We start from the raw sequence: 18,846 nt of genomic DNA on the forward strand, positions 1-18,846 counted from the left end.
TGACGATCGGGGTCCGGCTCGTGACGATCGGGGTCCGGCTCGTGACGATCGGGGTCCGGCTCGTGACGATCGGGGTCCGGCTCGTGACGATCGGGATTTGGCTCTTGACCTAAAATATTATTTCAAAATAATTATGTTGCAACTGTAATGAAGATATATTTAAATATAAATTTGAGTATGTATCAAGTGTAATATTACATCTCATCTTTAATTAGATCTCAACTAATAACTTTTTTCTATAAAGTGTATGCCAAAATAACAACAAATGTATATTGACCGTCAAAATGGATGTGAAAGACAATATATGCATGTATGACTGATCTATGATATTTCAGGGAGAACACTGATCTTATTGGATGTGTTTGGAACTTTGGATATGAATCCATCGAATTATATGACAAATGTTAATACGAATTTAGATGGGTGAGATGAGACGAATATACTTGAGTTGAGTCGCATCAACTATAAGTTTTGGTTTGTATGGGAAAAATAAAAACTGAACAAATTCTTACATTGGTGAAGACAAAAGAGAGAGACAATTAAGAGAATGATAAGCAAACTCTTACAAACCATCATCCTTCTCTCTTTCCAACTCTTTCAATTTTCTTATGACTTATGCAACAATTAGACATTGAGAATATATATAGGAGTGAATCCATTACATAAATGTTAAATATAGATTTCCAAAGAAAATATTAATATGTTGACTACAATTTCATGCAAATTAATTCTTTGGTCAACATATACATTTTCCTTTATTTTTGTCATAGAATTTATTTTCCCTTATTTCCTGGTCAACATATTTTCTTTGTTTTAGACAAGTTTCCAAATTTTCATTACTATCTTTTGGGATTTTGTTAACCTAATTAAGCCATATGTTATTGACTAATATAAATTTCTGCTAATGGTCACATCCATCTCTACATGTGTTGTACTACCCGTTTCAAAAAAGAATTTATCTATTGCGTCACAAAAGTTTGAAGTAAAAAAGTCACAATAGCTTCTTGTTGTTATTATAGCGTTCACTTAAATTACAATTTCGGCCTAAAAAGTGTTACATGTACACAAATAGATTTTGAACAAAAAAAAAAGTTAAACAAATAGATTTCACGTTTGAGTATCAAAGAACTATATTGTCCCCTCATAGTTCATCGTGAATACACATATTTTAAACTCAGTACAATAACCAAAATTTTTGAATTTTCTACCATAGAACCAAAAAAAAACATTATATTCATTATCAAGTTCCTGACACAATCTTAAAAATACAAAGAATTCTCTTTGCATATCGACCATCCAAACACAATTGTTGACATATTTTACGAAGCTAGAATGAAATGATACTTATATTGTGAAGTCTACAACATTAATGTCTACAACCAAGAAACATAGAGAATGATAAACCTAAAAGCGCAATTGGATATGTTTATCAGAGACCAGATTGTATGTCGGTGATCAATGTTTCCCCAAGATCCAGATGTTAAACTCTCAAAAACCCTATTCATCGACCATTTGTAACAGCTTAACCCGTCTCCATCTAGGTTCCAAAGAAACCAATCTCAAATAACTTAAACACTTTCCTAGACTAGAACTGACCACTTCCAACAGCTTAAGTCCTGAAATAGTCTATAATTTCACAAATGTATGCTCCTCCAAGTCACTCTTCTGCTCATACTTCTGAACCATAATACATTTTTTTTTTTATAACTGTTAATTATATTACCAAAATGGAACTTGAGGTTTACAAGAGTTTAATTAGAAACTATAGCCCAAAAAAAATAAAAAGCTATAGATTACAAGTTATATAATTAGATCGAACTACTAGCCGAATCAACTTCATGATAAAACATGGGAGAGCCATTTGGATAGCAGTCCCTTGCATTGTTTAGAGTGCTGGTGAGCAATTGTTTAGAGTGCTGGTGAGCAAGCAGAATGTCCCGAATTTTTCTGTCTACATTTTACAAACACGCAATAGTTAGTTAATCTAAAATCTTTTGAACCCTTGGTCCTCTTCTGCCATATAGACTATTCTTTATTGCTTATATCCACCTTAAATTCAACTCCTCTCCAATTCTATAGTTATTTGCTTTCCGATGAGTTTTGATGATCAAAACCACCTTTTAAATTAAACTCCTCTCAAAATCTATGTTTATTAAATACTCCCTCTGTCTCATGAAGATTGATGTTTTGAGACCTTCACACATATTAAGAAAATTTTTAGTTTTTATTTGTTAATTAATTTATAATTACTTTTTGGTAGAGAGAGAAAATATAAACCAATAACAATTCAAAAATTTTAATATTTTAAATGATTACTTCTTGAAGTTTGCAAAACATCAATCTTTGCGGGACAAAAATATATTCCAAAATATCAATCTTTGTGAGAGAGAGGGAGTATAAAACAAAAAAACTGATCTCGGAGCTTCAATTAGATTACAGCTTCAATTAGATTACAGACATTTTTCAGTTCGATTTGATTAATATGTGTACCCCTATTTGGAACAAAATACTATTAAAATAACAGAGCTATAAACTGAAGTATATGTCTAGTCTCGTATTTTCTATTTGTCGAAAGTCATGATCATATTCATGAAGAAGAAAGACATGGCTTGTATATTTTGTTATTCTTTCTCTTAAACAAATATATGACGTAAATCTTTAACACAATTTAATTCACCTCAATGACGTTAACATTAAAAAGGGTAGTTTCATTTATCTTATATATGAATCTTGCGTGATTCAAGAAAATTCTTCCACTTAGGTTCGCAAGACGAAACATATTGAAGAAAAGTGGCGAAATCGGTATCCATATACTGCGGTGGATTCTGTTTATCGACAAGCTTCGGTGATGGTTTCACAACAGAGGTCAAAGGGAAGCTATGCAGAGACGCTACTGATATTCTAGGCTTTGTGGAATTCACCAATACCCTATGTAGCACGCTTTTGTATCTCCCATTGCTAAATATCTACAGAAAGAGTGACCAAAAATGTTAGTTAAAACAACAAAAATTAGAGATCCTTATAATATAAATTAAATCACTTTTAAATATCAATCTCTAAACAACCAAAAGTTAACTACTAGCCAAAGTCTAACAATGATTAATTATCTTGTAGAATTATTTTTCATGAGAAATGCTTTTATGTAGTACAAACTATATATTTTTCTAAGTTTAACAATATAGTTGGAAGTTTTCATTATCCATTTCTGTCCCTCGAGTTTAAGATACAAATTATTTAGACAACAAAAAAACAAAAACAAAAAAACACTTCATGGAAAACGTTCAAGGAATATGCTAATTAATATACCTCGAGATGATCGCCGACGTTGACGACAAAAGAGCCAGGTATGGGATCAACAGTGACCCACTCGTCACGGTAAAGAATCTGAAGGCCTTCGACGTCGTCTTGAAGAAGAAGCGTCAAGAAGCCGTAGTCTGAGTGAGGTGGCATCCCTAGCGTCAGCTCCGGCTCCGGACAAGGCGGATAACAATTCACCACCATCAACTGACTTCCCTCTTCCAACTCCTCCACGGCCTCGTCGCCGCCATCGATTTCAAGACTCTCTATGATGGCTTTCACCATTATCTCGAACATCTCTTTCGTATCTTTAGCGTAGGTAGCCGCCAAACTCCTGTTTTTCAATTTTTATAAATATAAAGTTTAGTTACATACATGTAACTTTTAATAAATTTACACTACGTTCAAATAGTATATGTATATTGGGAATGATTTATTATTTATTATATATATTACGCATGATATGTAAAGTAGTCCCGTGACTGCTAGTTTTGGTGGTGCGGTGTAGCTATGAAGATAAATAAGTCGTTTTGTGTGACCTTTTCTTTGTTATTTAGTAGTATGATAATAATCCCACCATCTCTATAGATTCACAAGCCGCCACTTACATACATATTTTTTTTTAATAAATCAAATAACCGCCATAGCCTTTATTAGATTGCGTTTGCACTTTGTGACCAAAATAGAAGAATTTGGTAAAAGATTCTAAATTGTATGTTCAAAGATGTAATACACATATATATTTGGACTACCTATTTTCGAGTTTAATTATACCTAAAAGTTAAAACACATGTGCTAAAAATGTATTTGTTAAGTTTCTTGTTGGAATATCAAAATTTTATATATCAATATTTTAGGAAACGGAAGAAATGTAAATTTGGGAAATCTGACCTGAAGTCGGAGGGAGAAGAAGGCCAATAAGGAAGATAATCAGGCAGAGGATGTGCGTAGAGTTTCAAGAAGTCTCTCCAACAAAAGACATTGTCTTTGATCTGGTTGAAACTCGTGCCGTACCGTACTGGAGCCGACATGTCTGACGACATGTATTTTGATCTCTCCTCGTACGGAAGCTCAAAGAATCTCTTACACACTTCTATCATGTTTCTGCTCACATCTCCCTCCATCCCATGATTCACCACCTACATGCCCATTAACATAACTAACTTGTTTAGCAAGCAAGCTAAATATAACTTTGTGTAAGCTATGGCTTGCTTTAACCATTTGGGATTTGAGAACCAACCTGGAAGAAGCCGTAGGTTTCGCAGGCCTCGGCTATGGTTTGTAGAACGTGAGGCCGGTTAGGTCCAAGAAGCTCAGCGAGATCTATGAGGGGAAGTTTTAGGTTTTGTTTTGGTTTGATGAGCTTGTCGGATTTAGTGAAGATAGGTCGGTCAGGTTCTGGCCATATATATTTGGTTGGCACTTTGGTCACACCATTGTCACAAAGATGTTTCACACCTTTTTGGTATTTCCTGTTCTCTTCTTCTACCACCGGAGCTATCATCGAGGGCGACATTTTCCTTTGTTGTACTGAAAAATGAGACATCGCCACGTACATGCATCAATAATCAATTAGCAAATATAGAGAGAATTTATCAAAGAACAAAAACTTAGAAGTTATATAATATGTTTTGTAGGGAAGGACGAAAGAAATATACCTGATGGATCTCGATGCTCTTGAAAATTCTAGAGATATTAAATCTATAAGTAAATGCGAGGATCTATGTTTAAAGACTTGGTAAGAATAAGATATGGTGTTGGTGGGTGTAGGTATTTATATACATACGTGTTTGGAGGAGACGTTGAAATGAATAGTCCAGAATTGATATTTTTACGAGTTAAGGCAGTTTTTGGTATTGGTCTGAGTCAAATCCTTGGAGACTGACTTTTTCTTCTTAATTCCTCCTCACCAAAAACCGTTGACATATTGTTTATTATTAGTATACACTAAACTATTTGAACGATAAGACCACAAGATGGTAGGGTCTCTAGCTCGCAATAATATTAAATACATTTGAAAATGATAGAAGAAAATAAGAATACAAAATACAAAAGTCTACCTAGTTTATGTATTATGGAGTTACCTCCTGAATTTTCACAACAAAAAAGTTTGATATTATATTGTTGACGAGAAAAACATATCTATTATAGATAATGTTTGCGTTTAATATAAATAAATAGATGGACATAACAAGATCTTATAGCTCTCCATTCTTGGTCACAAATTCGCAACAGCTATCATATAGAGATGATAGAGTACATATCCTTATTTATTTCAATTATTAAATTTAAAATATAATAATTTTAGAAGTATGTTCGATAATGTTTTACTATATTAACATTACCAGATGAAAATGATTGCTAGCTTCGATGTATATATAATTATTATGAAAAGCATACCTTATTGTTTACAAATTTTAATTCGGGTTAAAGAGTACTTTTATACAGATATGATATATATGAGTGAAAGTCTGAGATACGTATATTTTACATAAATGAAGAACGATATGGGGAGGCATGCAAAATCTCAAACTTGATACGTTTTAGATTCGTATCGAAAAGGTCTGTAATGAATGCTTTTCGAATACACAGATTTTGGATACGCCAAAATATTCGTGTACTTGCGGCTGTTGTGGATACCCGTACTTGAGTACTGAAGCTTTCATTAAAATACATACATATACTTATATTTATATTTTAAAATTAGATTAATTCATTAAAAAAAGGACACAACATATATCCAAAAAATTGTAATAGAATTTTTTTTGAGTCCTATACTTACTGACATTATGAAGCATCGACTATTGAGTCTAAATTTTGCATGTGAGTAACGACTCAAAAAAAAGATGAACCACTAATGCTACCACATTAAGGTCTGATACTAAATTTTACAAGTGAGTAACGACTAATTAATGCCACTCTTCAACTCAATCGCATGTATATTAATATATGCGATGGAAATTTCAAAGTAGTTGCTAAAAAATAATGCGGAACGAGACAATTTAATAAGTGTACACCTAAAGTACGTATGACTCAATCGTACGCCATAGCTAGTATCTTAAAAGCCATCGCGAAAAGTACTGGTAACCCATCAAAAAATTACGTATTAGTTTGTGAAATTTCCATCGCATGTATATACCTATACTTAAATTAGTCAATCACTTCTCATTTTGTACATACAGCAAATATATACAATACCATACAGACAAAAAAAATTGTAGCAGTTGTATAACAACATGTTGGAGATCGTTTATGTACAGTCAACAAGTTTTAGATCATTGGTATCGTACGAACTATATTATCAGTACTTATGCCACATTATAATATGAGGGGTATGTATACGGGTGAAGATTAATTAGAATGTATTTGAAACTTGAAAGTTCAGGAATCATTCTTTGTCAATGAAAATCATGCTACTAATTGTCAACACAGAATATTTTGTAGTGAGGAAAATAAATATGTTGAAATGGTAAGGGTAATATTAGTAGATAGCACAAATATAAAGAAAAATAAAGAAAATATCACAGCAACATTTTTTTATAGATAAATACCATATGGCTCACGTTTTTTGGAGTAAAAAGATACAATCACCCTTTTTGTTTTATTGTTAGATAAAAAGAGTAAAAGATTTGGTGTGGTTTTTAAAAATAGCATGTAATATTTATATTTTACATGTTATATTGAACTAAATAACGTTTAGTTGTAAACCCAAACCGACAAATAGTCTCGTTTTAATTGTAAAATCTAAACCCTAACCATCTCATTTGTGAATCCAAACCGACATATAATTTCGTTATAATTGTAAAATCTAAACCCTAACCATCTCATTTGTGAACCCAAACCGATATATAGTTTCGTTCTTATTGTAAAATCTAAATCCTAACCATCTTATTTGTGTATCCAAACCGACATATAATTTTGTTTTAATTGTAAAATCTAAACCCTAACCATCTTATTTGTGAATCCAAACCGACATATAATTTTATTCTAATTGTAAAAACTAAACCATAACCATCTCATTTGTGAACCCAAACCGACATATAATTTCGTTCTAATTATAAAATTTAAACCCTAATCATTTTATTGTGAACCCAAACCGATATATAATTTCGTTCAAAAAACAAAAATGACATGATATTTTTAAAAATAACATGTAATATATGTAATGGTATAAAAGTAATTGTATATAAGGAGAGAATGCCCTGTGTCCTATGGTAGTTTCTTAATTACTTTTGATTTTTGTGGTATATAGCGCATATTCCCAAATGGTAAATGGTAGATGCATATACATTTGATTCCGTACGTCATTTTATCATATATATATACATAAACAGGAGGATGAAGAAATTTCGTGATGAAGACTAATTTCTAAAATATGTCATTATATATCAAAACTTGGAAATATAAGTATTTAAGTACCACAAGAAATTCTTTAGAAAAATAGGCTCATGTACATGTGTATCTTTTTTCCTATGTTTTTCGTTTATATAATATAATTGTTTTTGTTAAATTACTCTTAGTGGTGCATATATAAAAAGATCCCAAAAATATGATATTTAAGCATTTGACGAAACGAAAGTACCCGGCGCGAGACTTCGCTGCTCGGGTCCCGTTGGGGAGGGAATGGGTCAACTCAATAGGACTTTGTATATATATTTGACTTTTGCAACGTTTGCTAATATAAAATTTTCCTTAAAAATATGTAATTTAATGTTTACTTCGTAATAGTCTTTCGATTACATCTTATTCGAGTTTTTTTATTTATATATTACATCTTCTTATTAGTCAAGGCTATATAACGTGTATGTATCTGTATAAATAGTATCTAACAGAATTCTAAACAGGTTGATCAAAAAGAAAAACAAAAGAATTCTAAACACATCATTTTCCATGAACTGAAAAAGTTTATCGTTTAATGTATTTCTCTATGTAGTACTATATAAAATGGTTGGACTAATTATCACAAAGAAATTAAATAGTTGGACCAGAATTACAATAATTAATTGATTTTACAAAACAAAATCATATATAGCTACATTACGAAATTATGTAATTTTCAAAGTCCCTCTCCAACTCTAAAGCTTTGACATTACCCTTAATTGAATAATAAAAGTCTCTAACTAATGTGATCTTGTCATTATAAAACTAAGTAAGCAAGCTTAAGTGTTTTATAAGGAATAATAATGACAATATAGATAAAATGTGATTGGACGAATCTTCACAAATATATTTATTTAAGGTTTATTTTCATCCATGCATTCCAGATTTCGGGCTGTTGACGATTAATAAAAAAAATATACATAAATGTGATGAATACACAGCATGCAAAGTAATCTCGAAGTATTTGCATACGATATTTTCCCCAAGTAATGACTAATGACTTTAGTTTTGATTAAACTATCAAGAAATAATGAAGTGAATTATGTCTGAGGATATCGGATATTATTTTTATGAAAGTCAAACAACGACATCGTGAAGTACATTGGTTGGTTTTACGATATCCACGTCACATCCATGTATGGGCACGTACGTAGCTAGCTAGCTAACTTAAACTATTGGACGTAATATAAAGCCATATAAAGTGCCCCCTTCTTGAATTTTATTTTATCTTTTGCTTAAGCTAAAAAGTTTCCAGAAGCTAGGTAAGACAGCATCTTCCCCGATCGAGACTATAATCCTTTAACATATCCTTTTCCCACTTTTAATAATCGAATTTATTAATATGAAAACATTATTGTTGTGATTGTTACTAATGCCGGATGGTATACTCCTTGATTTTAACTTCTTGAATTCAACTTTGTTTTTAATGTTGAGTTTAAAAATTGATCTATAGATTCAAAGTTTTCTAAACACATCATTCCAAGAACTGAAAACTCACATATTCATAGAAATTGACCGATTCAATTAAGGACTATTCAGTATGCACCATTCTTCAATCTAAATCCAGTTGTGGGTTTATAGAGTCGGAAAAGGATTATAGATTTTGTAAAGTCGTTAAAGAAAGTCTCAAACATACCCCTCTATGTAAGCTATAAAGTCTATTCTCTCACAGTAATGCTTTGGAAGTCCTTAAGTACTAGAGTTGATTTTCAGACTTTGCTGGTGAAGTCGTTCTTTAATTTCTACCATTTGAATTTTCAAATCTAAGGTTTTACGACACATGATATAAAATTTAATTTAATGTTTTGCATAATGTTTTTTTTTTTGTTGTTGTATATATTTAGCCAGATTATTTATTTTTATGCGTGAAACTGAAGATAAATATGTAAACAGTAGTGTTGATATGCTGATTATCAAATCGTATACGAATTTAATCTAGTGACAAGTGGTTATTAAATAAAGATGTGAATCCTACACAAAATATAAGTGTTGGGTTGGGAGTCCATAATTACTAGGAAGTAGGAACTGTTACGTGAGTTGGCAAAAATAAATGAAAACAGAAGACAGTTAAAACTTGCGACAAAACAAGTAGCTCATATGTATTGGACGACCAGGCCTCGAAGTCAAACACAAAATTCATATATTAACAGGAGAATTAAATTGAAAAATACTCTGTATATTAATATAGTATCTGCATGCATTTCGTCTTTTTCTTCTCCATTCGTTGCATTGGTTTTGTAGGCCACGTCAGGCTCTCTATTTCTTTATATTCTTTTGTATATTTTCCTTCGCATTAAAAATTTAGCTAGCTATTATTGTTCAAAATAAAATATTTTAACTATTAAATTTGCTTAAAACAGTGTTAAATGTATTGGCAAAGAAACATATGTATAGTGCTTGAATACCTTAAACAATAGTAATATTTTAGCGATGAATTTTCAACTATCGTTCATTCGCCATTAGTTTCTCCGTCATTAATTAGTTGTTTAATTTAAAGATGTCAAGTGTCATTGCTACATCTTTTACAATCGTGAAAAGGCTATGAGACATTGATAAGCTATTACATTGTACATATGTATAAATTAGTATACTAGTATAATTTTATAATGTGAAGTTAATAAAAGAGTCATAGCTAGATTTAATTAACTAATGCACATTGTGACTTAGCATCTTGCAATTGAGGGGAAACGAATCCGTGGACCTTTACAAGTCCTATCTAATAACAGTTGCCTAAGTCAAATGTTATTATCGTAAGAGTTTTTTTTAATTATTGTATATAAAGTCAATTAATATAAAACTTAAATAGAAGAGCTAGGGACATATTGCTGACGAACGGTTGCAACCGTAACGTTACTCGAACTATTTTTTTTTTTTTAAGTGACAAGCCACGACACTAACCAATTTCATGTCTTAAACTTTGCTTTCAACTATTTCTGCTGGTGGGATCTTAGATAATTGATACTTGGCTGTCGAATTTTTATAATTTTCACGTAAAGATACTGAAAGTTCCTCAACGGAAAATTTAACTTATACTATAGTGAAATGTTGCAAATTATTTTATAGATATCATATAACTACATTATACTTATTTAGTTAATTGTCAAATGCTGTAATTGTATGTATGTTCAAGGCTATTATTTTGGACCATATACTATGTCTATATGCTTTGATATTTTATGGAATATCTAGATTGAAAATGCCGAAACATTCATTGATAGTATTCGAATTGTGTTAACTGTTAAACGAGACTGTCATCATAGATTTTACGCGGTGCCTGTTCCCACCAAATAAAATAAAAACTACGCGGTGTTAATCTCTCCAACCGTTAGCTGACCGGCATGCTGTTTGTATCTAGAAACTAAAAACAAGTAAACAACGCAATATAATGGAGCTCGAATAGTCAAAAGAGTTGAACGTTTAAAGCCGACAAGGTCTCCTGATTCAAGGGGGGCTAGCTTTTAAAGATCTGGCCATGTCCGTAAACGGAAACAGTACTTCAGATGTACTTATGGTCAACTCTTCTTCACGGACAATTAAAACCAGATCAACTAATCATTCATTTCCTCTTTACGTTTTTTTTTTTTGGTATATGTTTTATTATAGTAAGTCGCATTTGTATTTAATGAGAGACATCATAATAAAATGCATGCATGATCCTTAAATTATTGCTCAACTCTAACCAGTAAACCACAAGTTTTTGTATATTTATACTTATTTATTAACAACGTTTGAAGATATCATATTTTGTTCGCACTACTTGTAAGTTACAAGTAAGAATTAAAAGATATTAAAAAACGACACCTCCTCCAGCCAGAACAATCTCTGAGTACAGTTGTTACATCATGTGGTGATCAGGAGATCTGAAGTTCTGAACTAATTGAAAGATATAATTTAAAAAACGATTCACAGTGTGTACTTATCCATAGAAGTAAATAAACATATTTTTATTTTTTGTTTTCTCACCCATACAAAAAAAGTATCGTACGTAAATTATTTCAACAAAAAATGATAACGTCTAAAAGAAAACACGTACATTTTATTTTGACGAAATGAAATAACGTGAAAATTGGGCTGACATTAGTAATTAAACCGGACAAGCCTTGAGACTTTTCAAGTTTTTTACTAAGTTATTCATGAAAGTAGAGTGTTGTTAAAAAAATTGAAAAATAAACCATGAAAGTAGATTAACTGTATTTATCATTAGCGTACAGGTAGTCTTTTTTGTGTTATCTGTTACACAAGCTAACTTCTATATGTTTTACAGGTTTTATCCGATGATCATATATATAAATATAACTACTTGATCTTACATTACGAACAGATATTTGATTTGGTATATAAAGAAGTCAATCAAGTCGAATTATAAGATACAAAAAAAAAATGTCACTTATCTCCGATTGCCAAATTTTTTGGGTTTGGGAAAGAATAAGAAAGTCCATTGTATTGTTCGTGGACAAAAATAGTTCCTGTGGTTTCAATTTTCAAACGTGGCAAAAAAAAATTCAAACGGATTGATTCTATTGCTTTGTCTTTTGCGAATCGAATTTAATTAGACCTTCCAGGTAGTAATCAAAATGGTTAGCATTGATTGCGAAAACACCCTGAAAGTCCACTTTGATACACATTGTAATTTTTCAAAACTAGAAAAGATGTATGTATAAATAAAACACAAATTCGAAAAAATAAAATAGTATATGTCAAAATTAACAACATTAATAGATAATTTGATACATAAAGTCCAAGGAAAGACGTACATTAAAAAAAAAAAAAAACAAAGTTTACTTCTAAAAATACTAAAATTGTACTGTTCCGATGATTTTACATAAGCTAAAATAAATTACGGTAAAATTTTGTTACATTTGTAAAGAAATAAATGCGTATATTTACAAGTGATTTGATTACCTCGCGTCGAGGAAATAAAACAAAGAATACAAGTGAGCCAAAGATCTGTGATGGGCCAACAATACAGGCCCATTACAACAATGTTAATCATAGTTATGATGATGTCTCGTTGACAAAACAAAATTACGATTCTGTGCAGTTGCCGACTCCTTCCTTGATCGGTCACCATTATCATCATCATCTGCTGTAAAAAGTTTTATCGATTTTCTATTTGTATAGGGAAAATTATTTCAGAAACGAAACCCCTTTGGCTGGATCGGTCGACTCTAAGAACCATGTTCAATTTCTGGTAATATCTTCTCATTCAACTCCATGATCTGTTGTTTCACCTTACTTATTTGTCTCTCTTTGTGATTACATATGCGTTCTTTTACTCTCTTTTACATCAGCTCAGATTATGATCGTTTTGGGGAACTGGGATTTCTATGTGTTTGTAATTAAAGAAACTCTGTTTTTTTTTTTCTTTTTTTTGTTAGATACTAACTGTGTTTATAATGCATACCGTTAATTCTCTAGACCCAAAGTGTTAGGTTTTATGGTTGTTGCGAACTTATCTACAACATCCTGATGCATAATCTTGTGAAAAGCTTTGTTGCTGTGTTGGTCTCCTTTACAGTAATTTATGAGATGGTGAATCTAAAGATTAGTAGATTTGGGTATCTAAGAGAAAGTATGTGGTAATGTTTAAAAGAATCCTCATCTCTGTCCATGAAGTTGTGCTCTGGGTTTTGAAGTGTTTGCAATGTTAGTATATTGAGTTTTGGAACAGTTTCAGGTAGTGTTTTTAGATTGTTTGTTGTAAATATTTCAGGGGATCAAAAGAACAACAACAAGGGCAGTCTCATCTTTCTTCAGAAACATCTCCACAACCATGGTATTCACCGTCTTTGGTCACCGGGCCTAGCTCATCCCGGCTTCAAACATCAGGGCAGATTCCATCACATGTTTCACCAGGTGAAACCGCCGGCATTGTTGCAATTTTAAAAGACAAAAGGTTAGCTTTCAGTTAATTTTGCCTCTTTTGTGCATAATGTGTAACATTTATCTTTGATATGAATTTATCGTTTTGTTGCTGAAGAGTGTCTCTGTGATTTTGCATTTTGTTGATAATTTACATATACTTTGTCGGTATATTATCTTGTATGCTTACTCTTCTTACTCATTTCTGATTTTCTTCAAATGTTTTTTTTGCTATAGTGTGGATGAGCTCAAGAACCTTCTTTCTGACAAGAATGCATATCAACAGTTTCTGTACTCTCTTGACCAGGTCGCTATTCAAAACAATGTAAGTCGATCGGAAACATGGAAGTTACTATATAATCATATATTTATTGGCTTAGAGATATGAAGCTACTTCACTATTTACGTTTTTGAGATGATTCAATCTTGTGCTTTTTCTTCTTTATATGTTCATTAGATCAGAGAAGAGCTTCGCAAAGAAACGCTACATCTAGCTAGTGAGTTCTTGTATGACTCATATTTAAACGATGAAAATCCTATTCATATCCCGAGATCTGTAACATTCATGCTAATATAACAGGAGAAAATTTGGAGAAGGAACCAGAGATAGTGGAGCTCAGAAACCAAGTGAGTATATTGTTGATATTTGAGTGTGTATAAAATATTGAGTACATATGTATGAAACTTCTCAAGTTCATCATCTTTAAAACCGTTTTCAACAGTGCAGAATAATTCGTACATCGGAGCTTGCAACTGCGCAAGAGAAGCTTAATGAGCTTGAGAATCAAAGAGAAGAGATCCTTAAATTCTACTCTCCAGGTTCTCTTCTTCATAGGCTTCAAGGTAAAGAAGTACTCTAGTTGCTGTTACATGTGTAACCAATATTATTCACATTGGTTTTCTAAAACATGTACATACCCTGTTTGTTTTAATGCAGATGCTATGAACAAGGTCGATGAAGAATCCGAGGAGCTGCAACATAAGTTTATGGAGAAGGATATTGACACAGCCGTATTTGTGCAGAAATACAAGAAGTTAAGAAGCAAGTATCATCAACGGGCTTTGACTCATCTCGCTGCTAAAACTTCATCATCTTTCGGTTGAAACAAAATAATATAATTAATGTTTTGGTGTTTTATGTGTAACAGTGTAAGTAAACAGAAATGGTTCAAAGTATAATATCTATATACGAGATCGATGTATCACCGGATAATTTTAAGCATCATGTAATGCTTTCTAATCTTCTTCTTCTTCTTCTTTATTTTTTGGTTATTGAGTCTTCACAACAAAATACACAACTATGTTGGGAGGGTGACGTGGGAATGTGTCCAAATTTTTGTGTTTGTTTAGGAAACTCACACTACAATTTACCTAAAGGCCTCCTTCGTTGAAGTGCTCTTTTGGATCATGACGACTAAGCGCGACTCACCCACAAGTCAATGTTTAATATAATATAGTAAACTAATACTAATAAGTATCTAATTCATTCATCGTGATTCATCATCTTAAATGTTGTTTGCGAAAATAACATTTGTTCTCTTTTCTTTTTTGCTAAGTTTTTTTTCTCTCTAAAATCAGAACACTGGCTCTCTCACTCGACAAGCAACCAAAATAATATAATACAGTAGTTCATCTTCTTACATTTATGCTTCGATTTTGTAACGCATCTAATGAAAATTGTACCAAAAAAAGAGAGATAATTACTTGAATATTCCAAGGTGCTCGTAGTCGTATAGAACGCTTCACTCATGACCTAAACAAAACTGCTGAGAAAAATTGTCTAAAGATTGGCGTATAAGAAAACTGAATTTTTTCGTAATAAATAATAGCCTAAATAAACAATTTGGTTGCTCCAAATTTTTAATACCTTTAACCAACATCCGTTATTTAAGATAAATTCCCCGGTTTATATGCACAATTTACTAATTTCATAATCAACTACTAAAAGAGAAGAAACGATATACCCAATCGTTAATTTATAAAATCAAACCAAAACCAAACTAAACCGAAATCAATATATATCTTTCCTTAAAGCTCTCCACTATCTCCGCTAAAACATTTTCAGAACGTCTCTCTCTTTCTTCTCTGACAGTTCTTTTTGTTTTCCTGTCTCTTTCTCTCTCTCTCTCTCTCTCTCTCTCTCTCTCTCGCTCGCTCGCTCGATGCAAAGAATCGAGCACTTGTGTCGCTCTTTGTAAATCTTTATCGGGAAATAATAATAACTAGAATCTCAACGAGCTACTTGAATGCGTATCTTTCGTCCCCTGATGTTACTTCTCGCGGTGGTGGCGGTGGTTTTGGCTTTGGCCGTGACTGGATTCGCTACACCGCCGTTACCTTCCACGTTGGCTAAATACGCTGCTGGTACGGTAAAGATTCTACCTTTAGAAAGGGCTTTTCCTCTAGACGAGCAAGTTGAGCTGAGTGAGCTCAGAGCGCGTGATCGTGTCAGACACGCGCGAATCTTACTCGGCGGAGGAGGTCGTCAGAGCTCCGTTGGCGGCGTTGTGGACTTCCCAGTTCAAGGCTCTTCCGATCCTTACCTCGTCGGGTATAATTTCTTCATTTTTTTTTCTAATTTCTTGTTCTACCCAAACCTAAACTCAGAAAATGTTTTACTTTTTCTTTTTCTTTTTTTATGTTCCTTTAGCCCTTTGCCTTTATCTTACCCGGTGCTTTACAAGGTTTGAAATGCTATAATTACGGAGAAGAACTTATTAAGTTGTGGTCTCCTTTTCTTTTTTTTCTTTGTTGCAGCTCCAAGATGACTATGTATATCACACTTGCACACTATGTTATTGGAGTTCTAATGGGTTTTATCAGCTCTTTTTTTTATTGTGTGTGGACAAATCTTTCCTTTATGTGATATGTGTGTATATGTGTTTTGTTTCTTGGTAGGCTTTATTTCACAAAGGTCAAATTGGGTTCTCCACCCACAGAGTTCAATGTTCAGATTGATACTGGAAGTGACATCTTGTGGGTTACTTGTAGTTCTTGCAGTAATTGCCCTCACTCTAGTGGACTTGGAGTAAGTGTAGCTTTGTTTTGGTTTTTTACTTAATAGTGAGATTAGCATCAGAGAACTGTGAAAGGCTTATCTTTTCTCTTTTTTCGAAATACATTTTCAGATCGACCTCCATTTCTTTGATGCTCCTGGTTCCTTGACTGCTGGCTCTGTTACTTGTTCAGATCCGATTTGTTCTTCAGTCTTTCAGACAACAGCTGCACAGTGTTCTGAGAATAACCAGTGTGGTTACTCCTTTCGCTATGGTGATGGAAGTGGGACTTCAGGTTTCTACATGACTGACACGTTTTATTTTGATGCGATTTTGGGAGAGTCTTTGGTTGCAAATTCATCGGCTCCCATTGTTTTCGGGTGAGAGCTTTAACTATCTAACACTAGCCCTTGTGTTTGCATGAAAGTGTATGGCAGATTAAGGGTCTTAAGCTTTTGAAGTGATTTTCTTGTATTTGCAACAGCTGTAGTACCTACCAATCTGGGGACTTGACAAAGTCAGACAAAGCAGTGGATGGAATATTTGGTTTTGGCAAGGGAAAGTTGTCAGTTGTTTCTCAGCTGTCTTCACGAGGGATTACACCGCCTGTGTTTTCTCATTGCTTGAAAGGAGATGGTAGTGGAGGTGGCGTCTTTGTCCTTGGCGAGATATTGGTCCCAGGAATCGTTTACAGTCCTCTTGTCCCGTCACAGTAAGCTAACTAACCTCTTCTACAGTCTTGGATTGTTTCTCTAATTGTGTATTATGCTGTCACAAACTGAACGTGTGTCTAGTGCATGAGCTTTATATGTAGCGTAGGTGGGTTGTAGTGGATTTTAGCTATCTTCAGCTCAGCAACATTCGTTGAGTTGGTTATCTAGAGAGCTAACAGTTTAAATAATAAATAAGAAGTTAGGCAGAATGAGTTGGGCCCAAGAGTAGAGATTTTCTTGTTAATCGAGTCTCTCGATGATGTGTAGTTCTTTGGTGATTGAATAAATGACTTTACTGATTGGAATCCAAACAATGGCGATTGAATCAATCTTTTGCTGCTTCCCAATTGATTCTGAACTTGTTGTTGAGTGCCATGTGTTACTGATAAGAACCTGTCTCATCTTTTGATTACGTAATACAGGCCTCACTATAACTTAAATCTGCTGAGCATAGGCGTCAATGGACAGATGCTGCCTATTGATGCAGCCGTGTTTGAAGCATCAAATACCCGTGGAACTATTGTTGACACAGGAACCACTTTGACATATCTGGTGAAAGAGGCTTATGATCCCTTTATTAATGCAGTAAGTTTGTGTATATTTTATGTGTTCTGCATGAGACTGAACTTTCACATCATGATGTTGTTGTTTTGTAACTGCAGATATCAAACAGCGTGTCACAGCTGGTAACACCGATCATTTCAAATGGAGAGCAGTGCTATTTGGTCTCGAGTAGGTATGTCTCCTCATCTACAACTGCAATGTTCAAATCATTTTCTCTCTAGATCAAAAGTTAAGAGGAGAGTTTGTTTTGGTTCTGTGTGTATGTGCAGCATAAGTGACATGTTTCCTCCGGTTAGTTTCAACTTTGCTGGTGGTGCATCAATGATTTTAAGACCTCAGGACTACTTATTTCATTATGGATTCTATGTAAGCTCTTCTGTTTGTTATACATACCATAAAAATAAAAGTAACTAAAAATAGTCTGCTTTTACATAATTTCTTCTGATTTTTGGTCTCTCCTATCCAACAGGATGGTGCGTCCATGTGGTGCATTGGTTTTATGAAAGCTCCGGAAGAACAAACCATTTTAGGAGGTCAGACACTGACTGAGCTTCAAAGACTACATCTTCTTGTTTCAACAGTGGTTATATATCTGTACTGTTTTATTTGTTGCAGATCTAGTACTTAAAGATAAGGTCTTTGTGTATGATCTTGCTCGGCAACGGATCGGATGGACAAACTATGATTGTAAGTATATACATAATCATACCGTCATATCATTTAGAAAAAACTCGATAGTCATCGTCTGAACTTAGTAAACTTGTATTTTGTTTGACAGGTTCGATGTCTGTGAATGTATCGGTAACTTCAGGAAAGGATATTGTAAACTCAGCGCAGCCATGCTTGAACATCTCAACAAGGAACATACTCTTAAGATTCTTGTTTAGCATGTTATTGACTCTACTTCTTTGTATTTTCTTCTCCTTGACGTGAATTTATTATAGAATTTTGTGTGTTTTGTTTTTAGAGTTAGTGTAGTCTGATTCTTTTGAGTTCCTTTTCACCAATAGTGACTTTTTTAATTGTAGATAATT

General features: G+C 33.1%; 4 protein-coding genes across 6 annotated transcripts in view; 2 read left to right on the forward strand and 2 right to left on the reverse strand.

Moving 5' to 3' along the window:
- The window catches only part of LOC109132980 (extensin-like), a 1,579-nt gene extending 979 nt beyond the window's left edge, over positions 1–600 (reverse strand). The window contains exons 1-2 of the mRNA XM_019245497.1: positions 513–600; positions 3–109 (exon numbers count right to left, since the gene is read on the reverse strand). Coding sequence (XP_019101042.1) covers positions 3–109; positions 513–576 — 171 coding nt within the window. The 5' untranslated portion in view covers positions 577–600. The remainder of the gene's footprint in view (positions 1–2; positions 110–512) is intronic.
- On the reverse strand, positions 2,504–5,046 carry LOC104785858 (protein DMR6-LIKE OXYGENASE 1-like). The gene is made up of 5 exons (XM_010511145.1): positions 4,956–5,046; positions 4,538–4,827; positions 4,189–4,436; positions 3,307–3,631; positions 2,504–2,966 (listed from the first exon to the last, which is right to left on the reverse strand). Exons 2-5 carry the CDS (start codon positions 4,811–4,813, stop codon positions 2,718–2,720), a joined length of 1,098 nt encoding a protein of 365 aa, XP_010509447.1. The 5' UTR covers positions 4,814–4,827; positions 4,956–5,046; the 3' UTR covers positions 2,504–2,717.
- On the forward strand, positions 12,694–14,800 carry LOC104785859 (vacuolar protein-sorting-associated protein 37 homolog 2). Of its 2 annotated transcripts, none has more exons than XR_002037938.1 (7): positions 12,694–12,868; positions 13,391–13,573; positions 13,777–13,864; positions 13,997–14,036; positions 14,120–14,166; positions 14,267–14,382; positions 14,477–14,800. XR_002037938.1 is itself a non-coding variant. In XM_010511146.2 (7 exons), the coding sequence occupies exons 1-7, from the start codon at positions 12,855–12,857 to the stop codon at positions 14,641–14,643; spliced, it is 660 nt and encodes a 219-aa protein (XP_010509448.1). In that variant the 5' UTR covers positions 12,695–12,854; the 3' UTR covers positions 14,644–14,800. The 2 variants fall into 2 exon arrangements, 1 of the variants encoding a protein (XP_010509448.1); XM_010511146.2 differs by having other exon boundaries at positions 12,695–12,868; positions 14,262–14,382.
- Positions 15,599–18,839, forward strand: LOC104785863 (aspartic proteinase-like protein 2). 2 transcript variants are annotated; one of them, XM_010511148.2, is made up of 11 exons: positions 15,599–16,090; positions 16,297–16,311; positions 16,438–16,567; positions 16,668–16,915; positions 17,020–17,247; positions 17,671–17,833; positions 17,911–17,984; positions 18,082–18,178; positions 18,282–18,345; positions 18,428–18,499; positions 18,591–18,839. In XM_010511148.2, the coding sequence occupies exons 1-11, from the start codon at positions 15,786–15,788 to the stop codon at positions 18,743–18,745; spliced, it is 1,551 nt and encodes a 516-aa protein (XP_010509450.1). In that variant the 5' UTR covers positions 15,599–15,785; the 3' UTR covers positions 18,746–18,839. The 2 variants fall into 2 exon arrangements, with proteins under 2 accessions (XP_010509450.1, XP_010509451.1); XM_010511149.2 differs by lacking the exon at positions 16,297–16,311.

The sequence above is a fragment of the Camelina sativa genome, chromosome 5, assembly GCF_000633955.1.
Source record: "Camelina sativa cultivar DH55 chromosome 5, Cs, whole genome shotgun sequence".
Lineage (NCBI taxonomy): Eukaryota > Viridiplantae > Streptophyta > Magnoliopsida > Brassicales > Brassicaceae > Camelina > Camelina sativa.

Excerpts from the sequence above, each read along its gene's own strand:
- LOC104785859 (XM_010511146.2), top strand. Across the intron at positions 13,574-13,776 it reads GCAATTTTAAAAGACAAAAG|TGTGGATGAGCTCAAGAACC; the intron begins GTTAGCTTTCAG and ends TTTTTGCTATAG. Across the intron at positions 14,167-14,261 it reads TAGTGGAGCTCAGAAACCAA|TGCAGAATAATTCGTACATC; the intron begins GTGAGTATATTG and ends CGTTTTCAACAG.
- LOC104785858 (XM_010511145.1), bottom strand. The coding sequence starts at position 4,813 with ATGTCGCCCTCGATGATAGCTCCGGTGGTAGAAGAAGAGAACAGGAAA. Across the intron at positions 4,437-4,537 it reads AAACCTACGGCTTCTTCCAG|GTGGTGAATCATGGGATGGA; the intron begins GTTGGTTCTCAA and ends ATGGGCATGTAG. Across the intron at positions 2,967-3,306 it reads ACGTCGGCGATCATCTCGAG|ATATTTAGCAATGGGAGATA; the intron begins GTATATTAATTA and ends CTCTTTCTGTAG.
- LOC104785863 (XM_010511148.2), top strand. The coding sequence starts at position 15,786 with ATGCGTATCTTTCGTCCCCTGATGTTACTTCTCGCGGTGGTGGCGGTG. Across the intron at positions 16,916-17,019 it reads TCGGCTCCCATTGTTTTCGG|CTGTAGTACCTACCAATCTG; the intron begins GTGAGAGCTTTA and ends TATTTGCAACAG. Across the intron at positions 17,985-18,081 it reads TGCTATTTGGTCTCGAGTAG|CATAAGTGACATGTTTCCTC; the intron begins GTATGTCTCCTC and ends GTGTATGTGCAG.